General features: G+C 31.6%; 1 protein-coding gene across 1 annotated transcript in view; it reads left to right on the forward strand.

The window, feature by feature from the left end:
* Nucleotides 1-385: 385 nt before the first annotated feature.
* Nucleotides 386-15,911, forward strand: part of LOC111613476 (eukaryotic translation initiation factor 3 subunit A-like) — a 30,991-nt gene continuing 15,465 nt past the window's right edge. Inside the window, exons 1-6 of the mRNA XM_023354830.1 lie at nucleotides 386-568; nucleotides 13,636-13,826; nucleotides 14,961-15,097; nucleotides 15,161-15,383; nucleotides 15,456-15,596; nucleotides 15,666-15,874. Coding sequence (XP_023210598.1) covers nucleotides 520-568; nucleotides 13,636-13,826; nucleotides 14,961-15,097; nucleotides 15,161-15,383; nucleotides 15,456-15,596; nucleotides 15,666-15,874 — 950 coding nt within the window. The 5' untranslated portion in view covers nucleotides 386-519. The remainder of the gene's footprint in view (nucleotides 569-13,635; nucleotides 13,827-14,960; nucleotides 15,098-15,160; nucleotides 15,384-15,455; nucleotides 15,597-15,665; nucleotides 15,875-15,911) is intronic.

Here is a 15,911-nt window from a genome sequence, read left to right on the forward strand (position 1 = left end):
GAATTTTATAAATATTTATTCTACGTTAGAGGGGGGGTGGCAAAAGTGAATACACTTACTCACTGTTAAACCTGATTATTTTCTTAATAATTTTAAACTAATTGACAATTCTTTTCGATATTATTAATTATAGTAAAATAGTAAATATAAAAATTAGTTTTAATTAGTTAATTTAATAATATTTATAAATTGTTTAATTTTGTCACGTGCTTACCTGCCAAATTACTGGAAGGAGAGCCTAAATCTCACGTGATGTCTCACTTAGCCAATAAGCCGCCAAAAAGATATTATAGTAATGTACTCGTGACGCAACAGAAATTTGACCAATAACGTATGGGTTTACATTGATTCTTGACCGATTCCGAAATGAACAACCAATCAAAATATGTCTTCTTTCATTCGGATGTATTGTATTAGGCTGCCGCCATCTTAGTGAATTGGAAGGATTAGTTTAGTCTAAAAAAGTTATTCGAAGTTTATCGTTTATAGGTGTTGATGTTTCGATCGTAAGCGAACAAAATGCCGTTATACTTTCAACGACCGGAAAATGCTCTTAAAAGAGCAAGCGGTAAATATTTTATTAAATATTCATTGTTTGCTAATTCCTAGTTAAGATTCTTTGTAAATCATTCTCAAAATCTCATTATCACATATATAAATATGTTATATAGAATCTATAATATATTTGATTGTATTAATTATAAATGTTGAGTCGATAAGATCAACGGAGAAGCTAAAACGAAGATTCCATCTGTTCCTATTATGCCACGTGATGCAGTTAGTTTCTTCTATGTGTTATATCTAAAAGTATAAATTCTTTATACAGACACCATCTGGAATAAATAATATTTAACTTAATGGTCAGGCTGAATTTGTTGAAGAACATAAATAAGTTTCATTAAAAATCTGTCTGCTTATTTTCATAATTAAAATCAAATTTAAAGTGATATTTAGATTCTGTCTTCTTAATAAAGCAAAATTTACTTTCTTCATCTAGATTATACATTTGTCTTTAATTCTTACATCCTAATTACTAATCACAGATACAGGTCTAAAGTAATGCGCATATGTGAAATAAATATAGAAACCAGATGAAGGATTCGGATGTAAAAGGTGATGACAAAAATTCACTTTTTAAATTGTTTTTACTGAAAGTTAGTTAGGTCTACCTAACATTCATTTTGTGAAATAATCTGAAAATCAATTTATGTTCTTAAAAGGACAGTGAAGTCAGAGATGTAAGCCATGCTGACAAATGATAAAGGAATCCTTATTTGCTTTTTCTCAAAAGTAAGTTTATGTGGGTTATCAACTTTTATGCTCAAACCCTTCAAGTGATAAGAGTAAATATATCTCTGAATGAGGCAGTTGGGACCTTAGCACTTAGCAGAGCTGTAGACCATGCCTATCGGAGTACAAAAGTCAAAGGAATCAACAGTTTACGTGTGATATAGCCTCCTGAAGTTGGCCTGTTAGGAATTTTGAAGACTCAGAAATGGGGTAAAATTTAAAAGTGAAAAAATCCAGAACTATTTTTCGAAACAATACTAAAAATTAACTGTTTTCTGCTTTACTAGAGATGGCAAAAAACTCTTAAAATGTGAGAAACAACATTGCCCCTTTACTTCTGGAGTACTATCAGTCATGCTTGACATTCCATTAAAGCCTATTGTATGTTTAACAAGTAGTCTGGTCAAATATCTCATCAAGGATTACTATTGGAGATAGTTCTTTTGACTTTTTAGTCATTTAGAGTCGTGGTTCTCAAACTGTGGTAAGTGATTAATGGCCATCCCAAGCTTTTCTCCCCTCAACCTTTATTGCTGAATGGGTTTGTCAAATTATGACAATATCAATGATGAGCAAGTGGATTCATCCTGTGTCTGTCCCAAGCGACAATTTCTCTTTGAATTTACACATACAGTCCACAAGAAATGTGTCTAAGCTGCATCAAGAGCACTGGTAGGAGGAAAGGCAAGTGGTGGGGAGAATGATCTTGCATTTTTTATGTGGCTGGCTTAACTATAGCCGAAGATCAGGAAGATTATGGATGGTCTATTAGTACATTCCCAGCCTACAGTGTTTTTCCACAGTCTCCACATCATTGCAGCAGGCTGTTGTGGCTAATATCCTCACTCCTGCTATTTTTCTTTGCTTTCTTCAACAAATCACTCTGTAATGTATAAGGTGAAACAATATAATTGTGATTTGTGAATCACAAATAGTTTGTGAAATAATTTTTCTATATACAACATGGCATTTTGGCATCTCTAAGATGGGTGGATGACTAAAAACTGGGTCTTTAAGTTATTTGAAGACAGCAGTGCAAAAAATCAACAGGTAACTTACATTAATTGCATTGCTCTTATTGGTTAGTCATGGTCATATTCCTTTATGAATTCTGTTGATGTTTGTTTGTTTCTCATTGACATTCAGATGTATTTAGTACCTCTGTGCTTGCACCATCTGTGAATGTGCCTGAGAATGCTGAAAAATTTTCCGGCACTCATGTTCAATCAAATCACTTCAAGAGGCAGAGAGAAGTAGGAATGGGTAACATAACACACAAGCGGTGTAAATATGATGCCTTGTATTTTCAGCTTTGTTTTACATGAACTGGAGACAGCAAACACCCTCTTTCACAATGTGTTATTTACTGTGAGGTTTTGTCAAATCATTCTATGAAACTGTCAATTCTACACTAAACATTCAGATCTTGTGAATAAGACAACTGAATTTTTTTAAAGGAAATGCAAAGATTTGAAAGTGAGGAAAGTTTGCATCAGTCAACATCATCAAATTCAAAGTGGCACTAAAGACATCCTATCTTCTCAGCTACCATTTAGCTAAATCAATAAAGTCGTACGCATTAGCGGAATCTCTAATTATGTCTGTTGTAAAATACATAGAAAAATTGGACCTTATACCTGCCTTGAATGATTTGTTTCATGTTGCATTCACAACATGGCAGATAGTGTAGAGTGCCAGCTGATGGATCATATGAAGAATAGTTTGTACTATACATTACAAATTGGTGAGTCAACTGATGTAGCTATATAGGCATTTGGATGAATAGAGCAAAGATCATGACAAAAGAGCATGGCAGACTTGTCATTCACATTCAAAAGATACCTGTGAAGCATATTGGATACACTGTACTATTCACTGAGAAATGTTGGTCACTAAGAAAATGCCCATGAACTTGCAAATTGCCCTCAGTGAAGTGGTCAAAATTGTCAACTTTGTAAAGTCTAGACCTGTGAATGCAAGGATATTTACTTCTATTGCAATAAAATGTATAGTGAGCATATAACATTGCTGTTGTATACAGAAGTCTATTGGCTCTCATGAGGTAAAGTGGTAATGCATATAATGGAGCTGCATGATAAGTTTTCAGAACATCCTTTGAGTTTGACCATCATCTTCCAAACTCCATTTGGATCCAAATGGTTGCATACTTGGCAGATATTTTTTTCTTATCTTAATGAATTAAATTTAGGCCTTCAAGGTAGTTCTGCCACAGGATTCAATGCACATGACAAAATTGAAGCTATGATAAAGAACTTGAATCTCTAGACAAGTTACACAGAGAAAGTGAACTTTGTGTGCTTCCCAACATTACACGGCTTTCTGTCTAGCACAGAACATGCTATATTGTCTACAGAAAGAAGAATCAGCAATTATAATTGCACTTTCATTGTAAATAATATGCCATAAGATGCATTATGGAGACAAATATAAATACAGTAGTAAAATTTTTTTGTGTGATAAGATATAAGGCAACATATATCTAGTAAAAACATGCATAAACAAGAACATGTTGATTGTCCATCATATATGTAATATATGTAAAATACTATTACAAAGTCATACTTGTAAAGTTCACTTACTTAAATTTCACTATATTCACGAAGAAAACATAGCCATTTCCATTTTTATTTTATTTTATTTTTCTTCCTGTCCCTTATGCACTAAGGCAGGGATGGGCAACCTTACCTATGTCAGGGCCACATTTCAAAACTTTTACACTGACGCAGGCCGCATACAAGAGTAAAGTGGGGGAAGTCAGTAAATCACAATTATTTATTCATATATAGCATAGGTATACTTAATTTAGCTTCTGGAACTGATATAAATGTAATATATCAAAATATTTGTTTAATATTAGTCATTGCTAGTTTTAAATTAGTTTTGATGTGACTGTTAGCTGGTTTCTTATTTTAATTTTTACTAAATTTATTGCAGAAAAACTATTCACATACATAAGTTGTAGAAAATAATGTTTGAATTTTTGCTGCATACTTCCTTAAGCTAGAAAATTGATATATTTATTAATATTTTATGCAACGCGGGCCGCAAAAAATATTACTTTGGGCCGCGGGTTGCCCATCCCTACACTAAGGGGACATTTTTATCAAGCTTTTCATGGCTTCAGCAGGTCCACAATGGGGCAGTCAGTTGGTGTGATAAGAAGCCCAACATATCCAGGATGGATCATTCACAAAAAATTTTGGGGGTTTTTTGAACTATCCAAATTTGTTCTTAGGTTCCCAGTGATAGTCTTACAACTGAACTACTCAGTTGTTCATTTTTGTTTACATTAGATTTTACAAAAAAGTTTTTCTTTTAAATTACAATTAAATTAAATTAATTAGAAGATTTATAATATAAAATAAGTATCAGGTCTAAATATACCTATGTAAAGTAAGTAAGGAAAAACTTGCCACTAACCATGATAAAGGGAATTGAAATAATGAACATTCCCACTGGACTTTCCAGTCACAAAGAAGTACCATATGCTTAATGTTTGTTAAAGTCCAAATTATATTGGGCTATATTACTACTACTATTATTAAATGCTATTGATAATGCTAACTACTAGTATTATTAATAATTATAATTAATCTGTTTCTTTGCAGACACACTAAGGTGACATATATCAACACTTGGCAACTTATTGACTATTTATTCAGTTGGGACGCCTTTTACATTACGCGTTTCGGGCATTGGCCCCTCTTCAGCCAACTAGACATAAAAAATAAAACATAAGAAAATTTGTACAAAAATACGCGAGTAGATAAACTGTTTTTTTAAAAAAATTTTTTAAAAACATACCATAAAACACAAACCACTATTGTACAGATGTCGAACAGGATGGACAATTTCATATTTCATATACAACTTGGATAACAAACAAGGTCGACGATAATCATTGGAGAACAAACAGGGTCGTAGATAGCAGCTTGACTACTGGGCTTTTAAATATGGCTTTCTTATAATTTACACAAAATTCAAATAAATAGATTGACAATTACAACATATCTTAACAATATTTGTTTTTACCTGTGGTTGATATTCGCATATTACACCGAAANTATGGAAACGTAATATTGTCACAATGTCACAGTGATAATCCAATTGATTTCAAAGTTTTTCTTCTGTCAGCAAAATTGAAGTTTTGTTCTCGATGTAGAAGGTACGCTTCAAAAAAAGAAAATGAACTCTGTCCAAGATGTTCAAGAGTATTGGAATCTTTTAAATTAAAAGCAGTTGTCTAATATTCAATAAAATTTTTAAAATAAATTTAATAATTTATATTAAGTGCTATTATTATAATTGTTTTCTTAATTAAAGAACTTACAATAAAAACTTGTAAACATAACTTTTTGAACTTACACATAAAATTTAGAAACAATAATACATTAAAAATAAATTTCTCCATTACACTCTTTGTTGCTATGAATTAAAAATAATTTCATTCATTGAATAGTATTTTTAATTTGTGACATTCAAAAAGAGTGAAGAAATTTCTACTGAAACAATAAGTTAGATTCATATAACATACCAATTCCTAAACCAGGTTTTGTACATTGAATGTGAGTGATGACAATTACAAATAATAAATAGTAGTTGGAGAATTAGAATTGAAAATGCAACAATTCCAAGTATCAAACATAATTCAAAGAAAATTGTAAACAGAAATTGTTTTACACTTCATGCTTTTATTGGATGTAAAGAAGAACGTTGCTTGTTAAGCTAAAGAAAATCAGCTTTTAAAGTTAAAAAACTTAGAATTATAAATTAAATAATCATTTTAACATTTTATTTGGTCTCACATATTTATCACAGTTTAAATTCTTGATGGATAATAATTCTACATGTCTTTCTGCATTTATTAGTGGCAGTTTTAATCCAGGAATTTACAATGGCTTCTTTTAGCTCAGTTTTATTTGTTGAATGATGTTTATTTGAAATTTATTTTTTATTTTCTATAATAGATTTAAGATTTTATACCTAAGAATGGCTAGCTAATAACCCTTAAAATGACTTGATCCGTGATGCAATCATCCTCAGAACCAAATGACAGCCTTAACCGGGCTGTTTATTTGTTGCATAAAGTAGCCTGATAAATTAAGGCTGTCTTTTGGTTTATCATCAATACATCAGGCTTTGGGATATTTATATATGTATTTTATCCTCAGAAACATGTTTATCTTTAAATAGATCTTCAATTATTGGAAAAAAAAACTTGCTTTGAAGGTATATCTTGCAGAATTAACTAGTTCATTTACATTCTACACTGACAACTTGATATACAGTAATTGCTTCAACAGAATGTAGACAGCATAATTTGTTTTCCAGCCAATTCAGATCCTGCTGTTTTTATTTTTTATTGTAGACTACTGACTTAAATTGGCAGTTAACATCACAGTTTAAAATCAATTATCTCAATTTGCAATATTTTCTGGTTATACAGTGGTACCTCAGGTTACGAACACCCCAGCATACGAAATTTTCAGGATACGACATGAAATTCGAACATATTTTTGCTCCACGATACGAACAAAAACTCACCATACGACGTTAATTAGTTCGCATTTTTCATTTGTTTTTCTTACTACAGTTATTTTTTTAATGTATTACTTGGCTTTAATTTGAGTATGTTTTTTGCGTTGGAACGAATTATTTAGTTTTACATGTAATCATATGGGAAAAGATGATTCACCTTGCGACATTTTCATGATACGATCTCAGTTTCGGAACGGATTAATTTCGTATCCTGAGGTACCACTGTATTACCATTTCCTAAACATAGTTCAACTTTTTGGGTGTGCTGACATTGAAAAAGTCAGAACAAACTTGATGGCAGGGAGTATCTTAGAGTGAATAATAAGGTGAAACAGTCTGCCATGAGAGATAGGTTAAGGGTGGGAACTTTTGGCATGCTGCCCACCCTTAATGTGACATGTCAACAACTTTTTCTGGCACATAACCTACAGGTCACCTTAAAATATATATATATAAAAAGATGTTGAATATTTGTGTGTTTCATAAAGAATTTATCAGGTTTCTAAAGTGTGTACATACATATATATCAGGGGTGGGCAAGCAAGAGTTCAGTGGGAGCCAAAATGTAGGTTTTGCAAAATGCATGGGAGCCGCAGTTCTGTACCATGATTTTATTATATAATATAAAACAAATATCGAATTTTTTTAATAAACATATTTCCACGAAATTGTGGAAATAAAATTGTAAAAATAATAATAAAAAGCAGAAATTAACACTTTCAGCAAGAGCTGCATGTAACTCAAAAAGAACCACATTTGCCCATATCTGATATATATATATAATTATATATTACATTATAATAATAATAGATTATATATATATATATATATATATATTTCTTTCTTTTTCACATTCATATTTTTCTGCTTTGACAAAATGATACTATCCGCCATCTTCTTTTAGACTTTATTTTTTTGTTAACAGATACAAACTATTAAAACAGCAACACAAATTATTTGAGAATTGTCCATTTTCTAGACCTGAGTTAAACATTCATCATTTCCACAATGAATCAATGCTAGCAAATAATTGAATTGAACTCATGTATGCATTCTCAACAAGTGATACAGTTTGGCAAAGGGCAAATATTTGGCACTCACAGAATAGCGAATGTACGGATGCACTCTAACTATAGTCAACTATTGGGTAGATAGTGATGATTTACATCGAAAAATATTGTAACTAAATGGTTTACTGACTGATACAATTTCCAGATTGGATGGCTTCTGACAGACTCACCTACTGAATTTTTATTTTAAGCTTTTTGAGCTACAAACACTGTACATCTGGTACTTTTCTAATATGTTTTATGGAAAAATATTTAACCACATATCTTACAGATAGTGAATGTAACATGGGATGATGAGAGTTGGATATGACTTTTTAACAATAATAGTTGTTTAAAAAGTCACTCAGCAGTATATATTTGCTGCTACAACTTTTCACCAACTAAAGACATGCTAAATTACAATTCAAGTATAAGAGAAAGAGGTAACAAGTGAAGAAACTGAACTTCTAAACAATATGAAATTTTAAGAGAAGATTTACTCAGACATAAAGAAAATACAAATGTAAATAAATAGATGATTAACATAAAAGTGTTTTTATTTATTCTTATTAATGAAAATTAATAAAGTTTACATTTTTTTGTAAAAAAAAAAATTTAAAATTGTAGATTCTTCTTTTTGGTTACTTTCTTGCATAATTTGTTGCTTTTGAAAATTTTGTGCTACTTTTTTAGTGTTAGATCTGGCAACATAGCTGAACATTTAATGGTTATTCTTATTCAAATTTTGTTTCTAACATTTTTGTAGTTTGCTCATTTTTCATTCAGCTTCCTTAGCTATTCTTCCTTAGGCTGTAATTAGTATTTCAAAGATTTCAATGCAAAATGACAGGAAAATGTTGCATTAGACTCAACTGGCTTACAAAGAAAGATAGTCTTGGTTATACAATATTTCAGTGGGAAACCAAGTCAATTGAAATAATATTTTGCAATATATGTTCATCATCAATAGCATGTGATCAAAAAGACTTTCAGGCAATAAAACATGTCTATAGCAAAATACATGCTGCTCAGCAACCAATTACATTTAAAACCTATTGGCAGCAGCAACACTACTGAAGTAGAAGATAAAATAGATCAAGATATTAACTCTTGAAGCTTTGAAAATTTCTTATTTTTATGTACTAGGAGACAAAATTGTTTTTACCCCCATAGCTACAAGCAAAATTTATGAGGAAAGACCCTTTGTGAGGACTTTCCCTTTGGTCAATAACACCGGGATGTAGTAAACAATATACAGGTAGGCCTCCTACAACGCGGTACCTTTACAACACGTTTTCACTCCAACACGGTTGGAAAAATACGGAAATTTTCTTACAATGCGGTTTATGGTATTTAGAAATGAATTATCTTTCACATAACAGAAAAATGGCAACGGATCACATGATACAAACTGCAATTCGGCATACAGAACTAAATGTCCTTGAAAACAGATGTTTGTCGCTGTTGGCGTGTTATTTATTCCCTTGAAAGTTTCAGGGAAAGTTTCTAGACAGATGTGCATTAGTTACCGTAAACACTCAAATATATCACTAAATTTTCCATCATTTATGCTGTTTCAATAAGTGGGGACAGCAAAAATGGTCCAAAATACAGTATAAACTTCTATTGGACATAGTGAAGAAAAGTCATTTTTTGCGATTTTTACTGTCCACAAAACTGATTGAAAAAATTTTAGCCATAACAATGCCAAATGAAAAGAAAGGACCGTCGTTAAAAAGGAAATTTATAACTCTTCAAAGATAGAAATTTTGGATTGAAATAAAAATCAAGAGTGGATAGCTGATATTAGTAGGCATTTTTATTTAAATGAGTCAACTATTCAGTTGATTAAGCAATCGGGAGAAAAGATTAGAAATTTGGTTGCATCATCTATTCTTGCGAAAAATGTTGCTAGTCCGATAGCACCTATAATGTAAAAAATGGAACAAGCACTAATATTATGGGTAGAAGATATGAACAAGAAACGGTTGCCTTTAAATAAAACTGCACTTAAACACAAAGCCTTAAAAATATTTGATTATTTAAAAGAAATGGGACAGTTGTCAGCTGCAGTGGTGTAGCGTGGGTGTCAGCCGCCCGGGGTGGAGGAAAATTTTGCTGCCTCCTTATTTAGGTATCTTGATTTAAAAGACTAAAATTCAGTTTCGTCACAGAATAAGTAATGGACAATTCCGTGCTCATTTCAATCGGTTCGAATCGTAGGTGCAACAAAAATATGAAATGAAATGGTTCAAATTTTTACAAGATATTATTATTGTTTATTGTGAAATTTTGCCGTCCCCTAAAAGTGCCACCCCTGCCACCCCCACTACGCTACGCCACTGGTCAGCTGATAAAACCAGTGTTAAATTTGTGGCTACTAATGGCTGGTTTGAAAAATTCAAAAAACGCCATTCAAACGCCAAGTTTTTCTCTTTTTAGAACCGAATCCCAGTTTTTGTATTGAGTTGGTGTCTCCTATAATGCGATTTCCCACAACGTGGTATTTTCAAGGAACGTATCTACCGCATTGTAGGAGGCCTACCTGTAGTACCTTATAAACCAATGACCAGTGTACAATGAAAAAAAAAGAGAGAGAGAAAGTTTGCCACTAATGTTTCTGAACTCCCCTGAGTTCTTCAGGTGTTAAAAGGAATTCTGATGGAATATGAATATTTGACAAATTGTTCAAATCCAGAACTCGAGAAATATTTGTCATGTCGCACATGTGGCAAGCAGGAGCTGTATTCTGGTCACTGTCTCTGGTCTCTCGTCTCTCACAAGCTGGTCGCTGATTGGCTAATCATTTGGATTAGTCAATCAGCAACTGGCTTGCGAGAGATGAGAGACCAGAGACAGTGACCAGAATATGGCCCCAGATCTTTATATTTAAACATCGGTGTCAATCAGCACCTGCCAGGCTATCAACAAAACCAACTCCTCTTTATAATTGATGCATGTGGCAATAAGGCTAGATTTGTGTGTGTGAACAGCCTCCAACCATCTTAGGTATTTGTGCAGGGCGAAGCGAGGATGAGCTTTGCCTGGTTAAAGGCTGCCATGATGTCTGGATCCACAACATAAGTGGCGAGGGCAGTGTTATTTCTCACATGTTGTATATCCGTAAGGTGCTCCTGTAATTTGACCCCAAGGAGCATTTAGTTGAGCCAATGTAAACCAGGTTCCTATCAAATCTGTTGTTCCTAATGGGTTTACTATATATGCCAGGGAGTCTCTTATGGTTGGGAGGGTCCTTCCCATTTCAGAGGATGTCAAAGATGATCAGGCACCTCCTGAACGTGATCCAAACATGGCATTTTATGGCGATCTCGATACACACAGTTTTATGTATGGATTAATGTGATAGGGACCCATTCTTTGTCATCAGGTTGGTTGACCCTCTGTATGTCAACCATGACAGCACACTCTGAGTGCATGTGGTGATAACATTCAATTAATTTATGGATAACCTTGGGGTATCCATGTGCGGAGGCTACACGCTGTGTAAGCATTAATTTGGCACCGAGAGCTTGTGCATTACACAAATCCCTGGTGTTTGCAGTATCCCCATTAGGTACAACAGATTTGATAGGGGCCTGGTTTACGTCGATTCAACTAAACACTCCTTGGGGTCAGATTACAGGAGTACCTCGCAGACATACAACATGCGAGAAATACCACTGCCCTCATCACTTATGTATTGAACCTGGACATCGTGGTGGCCTTTAACCAGGTGAAGCTCATTCTTGCATCACCCTGCATGGAACACTTAAGATAGACATTCACATATATTAATATAAATCTAGTCTTATTGCCACATGAATCAATTATAAAGAGTAGTTGGTTTTATCGATAGCCTGGCACAGGGGTGGCCAACAGTTTTTGCCCCCGGGCCAAATTGGAAAGAAAACTTTTCTCATGGGCCGAACCATAGGCTGCCCTAGGAAGATTTTGAGGTGGTGCGAGATCTCATTGTGGTGTCATCTCTTAAAGACTAAATTGTACATAGAGATTACAGATACATTTCTCACATTATCATGCTTTATCAACATTCTATGCTGTACTTATGAGATTTGTAATGGAGGGTTAACTCTAACCAGACAGCAAGTTGTTGACCTTTTTTTTCCTCTCTAAGCGTTAGAATTTTTCACTGAGCTATTCTGACTTGAGTAGCTAATATTGAAAGATTAATCATGGGCCACATAAATCCATTACATGGGCCATATCTGGCCTGCGGGCCATATGTTGGCCATGCCTGGTCTGGCAGATGCTGATTGACAACGATGTTTAAATATGAAGATCTACTTGCCACATGACAAATATTTCTCAAGCGTTTATCTGTAAATAATATTGTGGTGTTTTTTCTCTATCCAGTGGCATAACTAGAAATGTTAGTCTATTAAGCATAATAGTAAATAACAATAATAATTAAGACAAAACCTTTCTCACTTAGTTTCTAGCCATTTATACACTGAATACAAATGTTCTTCTTAATACAAGCCTTCTTAATAGGCCTTCTTCAGGTATTAATCAAATAATACTATTCATTTGATTAATAAAGAAAATTCTAAATATTTGAAGAATCCTTTGGAAATTGCAGTTGTTTACAGATTGTTGTGTACATGTACAACTGAAAAATATTATATTGGTGAAACTGGAAACATGATTGAAGGAACATGAGGCGGCAATTAGACTTAAACGAAGTGGATCTCCATGGCATCAACATTGTAATTTTACAAATTGTATAATTGATAGAAATATTAATAAACGAACATATAAAACAAAAAATATTGTAAAAAGACGTATTATCAAACATTGCTGCATTGTAAATTATCTAAATACAATTAATTTAAATACTGGCGTATGCATAGATGCATGCTTGTATACTGTGATTGAGTATAAAAGTACTAAAAATGTAAAACGTTGTATTCACTGATAAGGCCAACAGGCGAAATGCATTTGGAAATTATAGTAAGAAATAAATATTAAATTTAAATTGTGATCCATCTCTGTGTTAAATTTCTCAAAGTCAGATAGGAGAGAGTAATTTTAACGCATTTATTTCTGAAAATTTACTTTTTTAGAATTATTATTTTAACTTATTTAATAACTGATCCCATTGTTTTCAATTTTAATTTTATAATAAAAATTTAAAAGATAAATAAGAATCATTTAATAAAACAACTATGAAATTACTTTCACGGTCATCATCAGGTTTGATCCTGATGATGACCATTGAAGATGGTAGAAAACGGTCATTTTTGAAGTGAATTATTGCTGGTTTGTTGGTAATTTCGTAGTTATTTTATTAATTCTTACACCAGTAGTGTTGGTATGATGGATGATTATAAGAATAATTTTTAATGTATTTTCTATGTAAGTAATTACTAATCCACATTTATTCATTAAATTTTAAATACTTACCAAATTAATGTCTTTTAATAACTAATAAAGTTAAATGAATAATTACTTGAAAAATTAATGAAACTTAAAAAGTATTCATTAAACTATTATTCAAACAACTGATGAATGTCATTTCATCAATGGCATTGGTTGGTTAATATCAATTAATCATTATGTTGAACAATTTGCAAATTTAATCAGTTCTTGATTACGTGTCAAGTTGTTAAGCCAAAAAAAAAATTTTTTTTTAATGCTTATTATATTTTAGAATAAAATAATTATAGACAATTAAATGTAAATAATAATTGTACTTACAAATAAATTTATTTTTTAGAATTTATTGATGTCGGGAAGAAGCAGAGAGCTCTGGATGCTCTATATGATGTTATCAAAAGTAGAAAACATCGAACTTGGCAAAAAATCCATGAGCCTATTATGATGAAATATCTCCAGCTATGTGTTGATTTAAAGAAGAGCCATATTGCTAAAGAAGGTTTATTTCAGTACAGAAATATTTGTCAACAGGTAAATTTATTTAAGCCATGTTTCTAAATAATTGATTTGGAATTATAAAATTTATCATACATAGATTCAACTTTTACTTTCTTGGCTGTTACATATACACAACAGGAAAGTTTTGGAGGTTTTTTTTTCCAAATCACATTTTGAAACCCACTGAAACAAAAAATGTCAAAAAAAAAAAAAAAAAATTCCATGGATACTGGTATATAAAGGACATTGACGCTATTAAATTTTGGTGGTTAAAGGTCTAGGCAATGGGAAGATAGAAGTCATGTCATATCTAAGAAGGGTTGGAAATAATTATGAAGATTTTACTCATTATTAACATTTACAATTTTCTGTAAAACTCATCACTACCCTCAAAACTAAGGTTTTTCCATATTATAATAATAATATAAAAGTTTTATTATAACAAAACCTCATAACATTCAGGAAAATTGTTCAACTCATTGCTGGATTTTCTTATTTTTACTGTTTTTTAATACAACTCTAATATTTTACAATGAATGTATATAATTTGATATTTTGTTCTACAATTATCAGTAAAATGTTTTTTAATTTGTTGTTTGTTTGTAGCAGTATATTTAGTTTGGGGATAATTTTTTAATTCCATCAAATAAAAATTATTATTATTATATATATATACTTTCAGTTTTAATTAAGTAAAACTTTTTATATTTTAAAACTGTGATGCTCAAACTATTGCCCTGGGCCAAATCTGGCCCATAAACATATTTGACACATCACTTATAAATGATAGAAATAGGCCTACTTTTTGTATATATGGAATATACAAAATATTTGTGGCTTTCCTCCTTTGACTTATGTGCAATTTAGCCTGCCAATTAAAAAGTTTGGGCACCACTGTCTTAAAATATTGACATTGTAAATGGAATTTAATGGAAAACATAGTATGTATTTGTTACTATACTAGTAGTTAGATAACCATAATCTGTAAATTCATATATAATTATTTTGTAAGATGTTTGTTTAAATTTTATATATTCTTAACTGAATGCTAGTGTTAACTTTGTTTTTTTTTTTAAATCTANAATTTCAAATGGCATGCATAATTTAGTGGAGGAAAATAATAATTATTTTTTATTTAGATTCTAATAATAAAATTGTTTTTAAAAGGTAAATATAAAATCTCTAGAAGATGTAGTTAGAAGTTATCTTCAGTTAGCTGAAGAGAAAACTGAAGCTGCTAGAGAAGAATCTCAGCAGGCTGTAGTAGATATTGATGATTTAGATAATGTGCAAACTCCAGAAAGGTATGGTTATGATTTTAATTTCTCTTTTGTTTCTTATGATTAATTATTTTTAAAATATTATAGTTTATTACTGAGTGCAGTTAGTAGTGAAGATACTCAAGATCGTACAGATCGAGTAGTGTTAACTCCGTGGGTAAAATTCTTATGGGAGTCATATAGACAATGTCTAGAATTATTGAGAAATAATTCTAGGGTGGAACGTCTCTATCATGATATTGCTCAACAAGCCTTCAAGTTTTGTTTGAGATACAGTCGAAAAACAGAATTCCGCAAATTATGTGATAATGTAAGGCATTTTTATACTGGTGATTATTTCTTAATTATTATCATTTAATTTAACTTTTGCTAATGTAATTAGCTTCGAGCTCATCTTGGTCACATCCATAAGCACCAGAATCAACAAACTGCTGTTAATTTAAATAATCCTGAGAGTCAAGCAATGCACCTTGAAACAAGACTTGTTCAGTTAGAGAGTGCTATACAAATGGAATTGTGGCAGGTAATTATAAAAACAATTGATAATAATAATAATAATATTCATTTACTTAATGTTAATAATACTTTACAGGAAGCTTATAAAGCCATTGAAGATATTCATGGATTAATGAATTTATCAAAAAAACAACCGAAAGCTCAGCTTATGGCAAATTATTATCAAAAATTATCTCTTGTTTTTTGGAAAGCTGGTAATTTATTGTTTCATGCATCAGCTCTATTTAGATTATTTCATCTTTCTAGAGAATTAAAAAGGAACATAACCCAAGATGAAATTCAAAGGTGTGCAGTTATTTTCAAGTTGTTATTTTGATTTAAA

Source organism: Centruroides sculpturatus, unplaced genomic scaffold (genome assembly GCF_000671375.1).
Source record: "Centruroides sculpturatus isolate CEXI.00-Female unplaced genomic scaffold, Cexi_2.0 scaffold1947, whole genome shotgun sequence".
NCBI lineage: Eukaryota > Metazoa > Arthropoda > Arachnida > Scorpiones > Buthidae > Centruroides > Centruroides sculpturatus.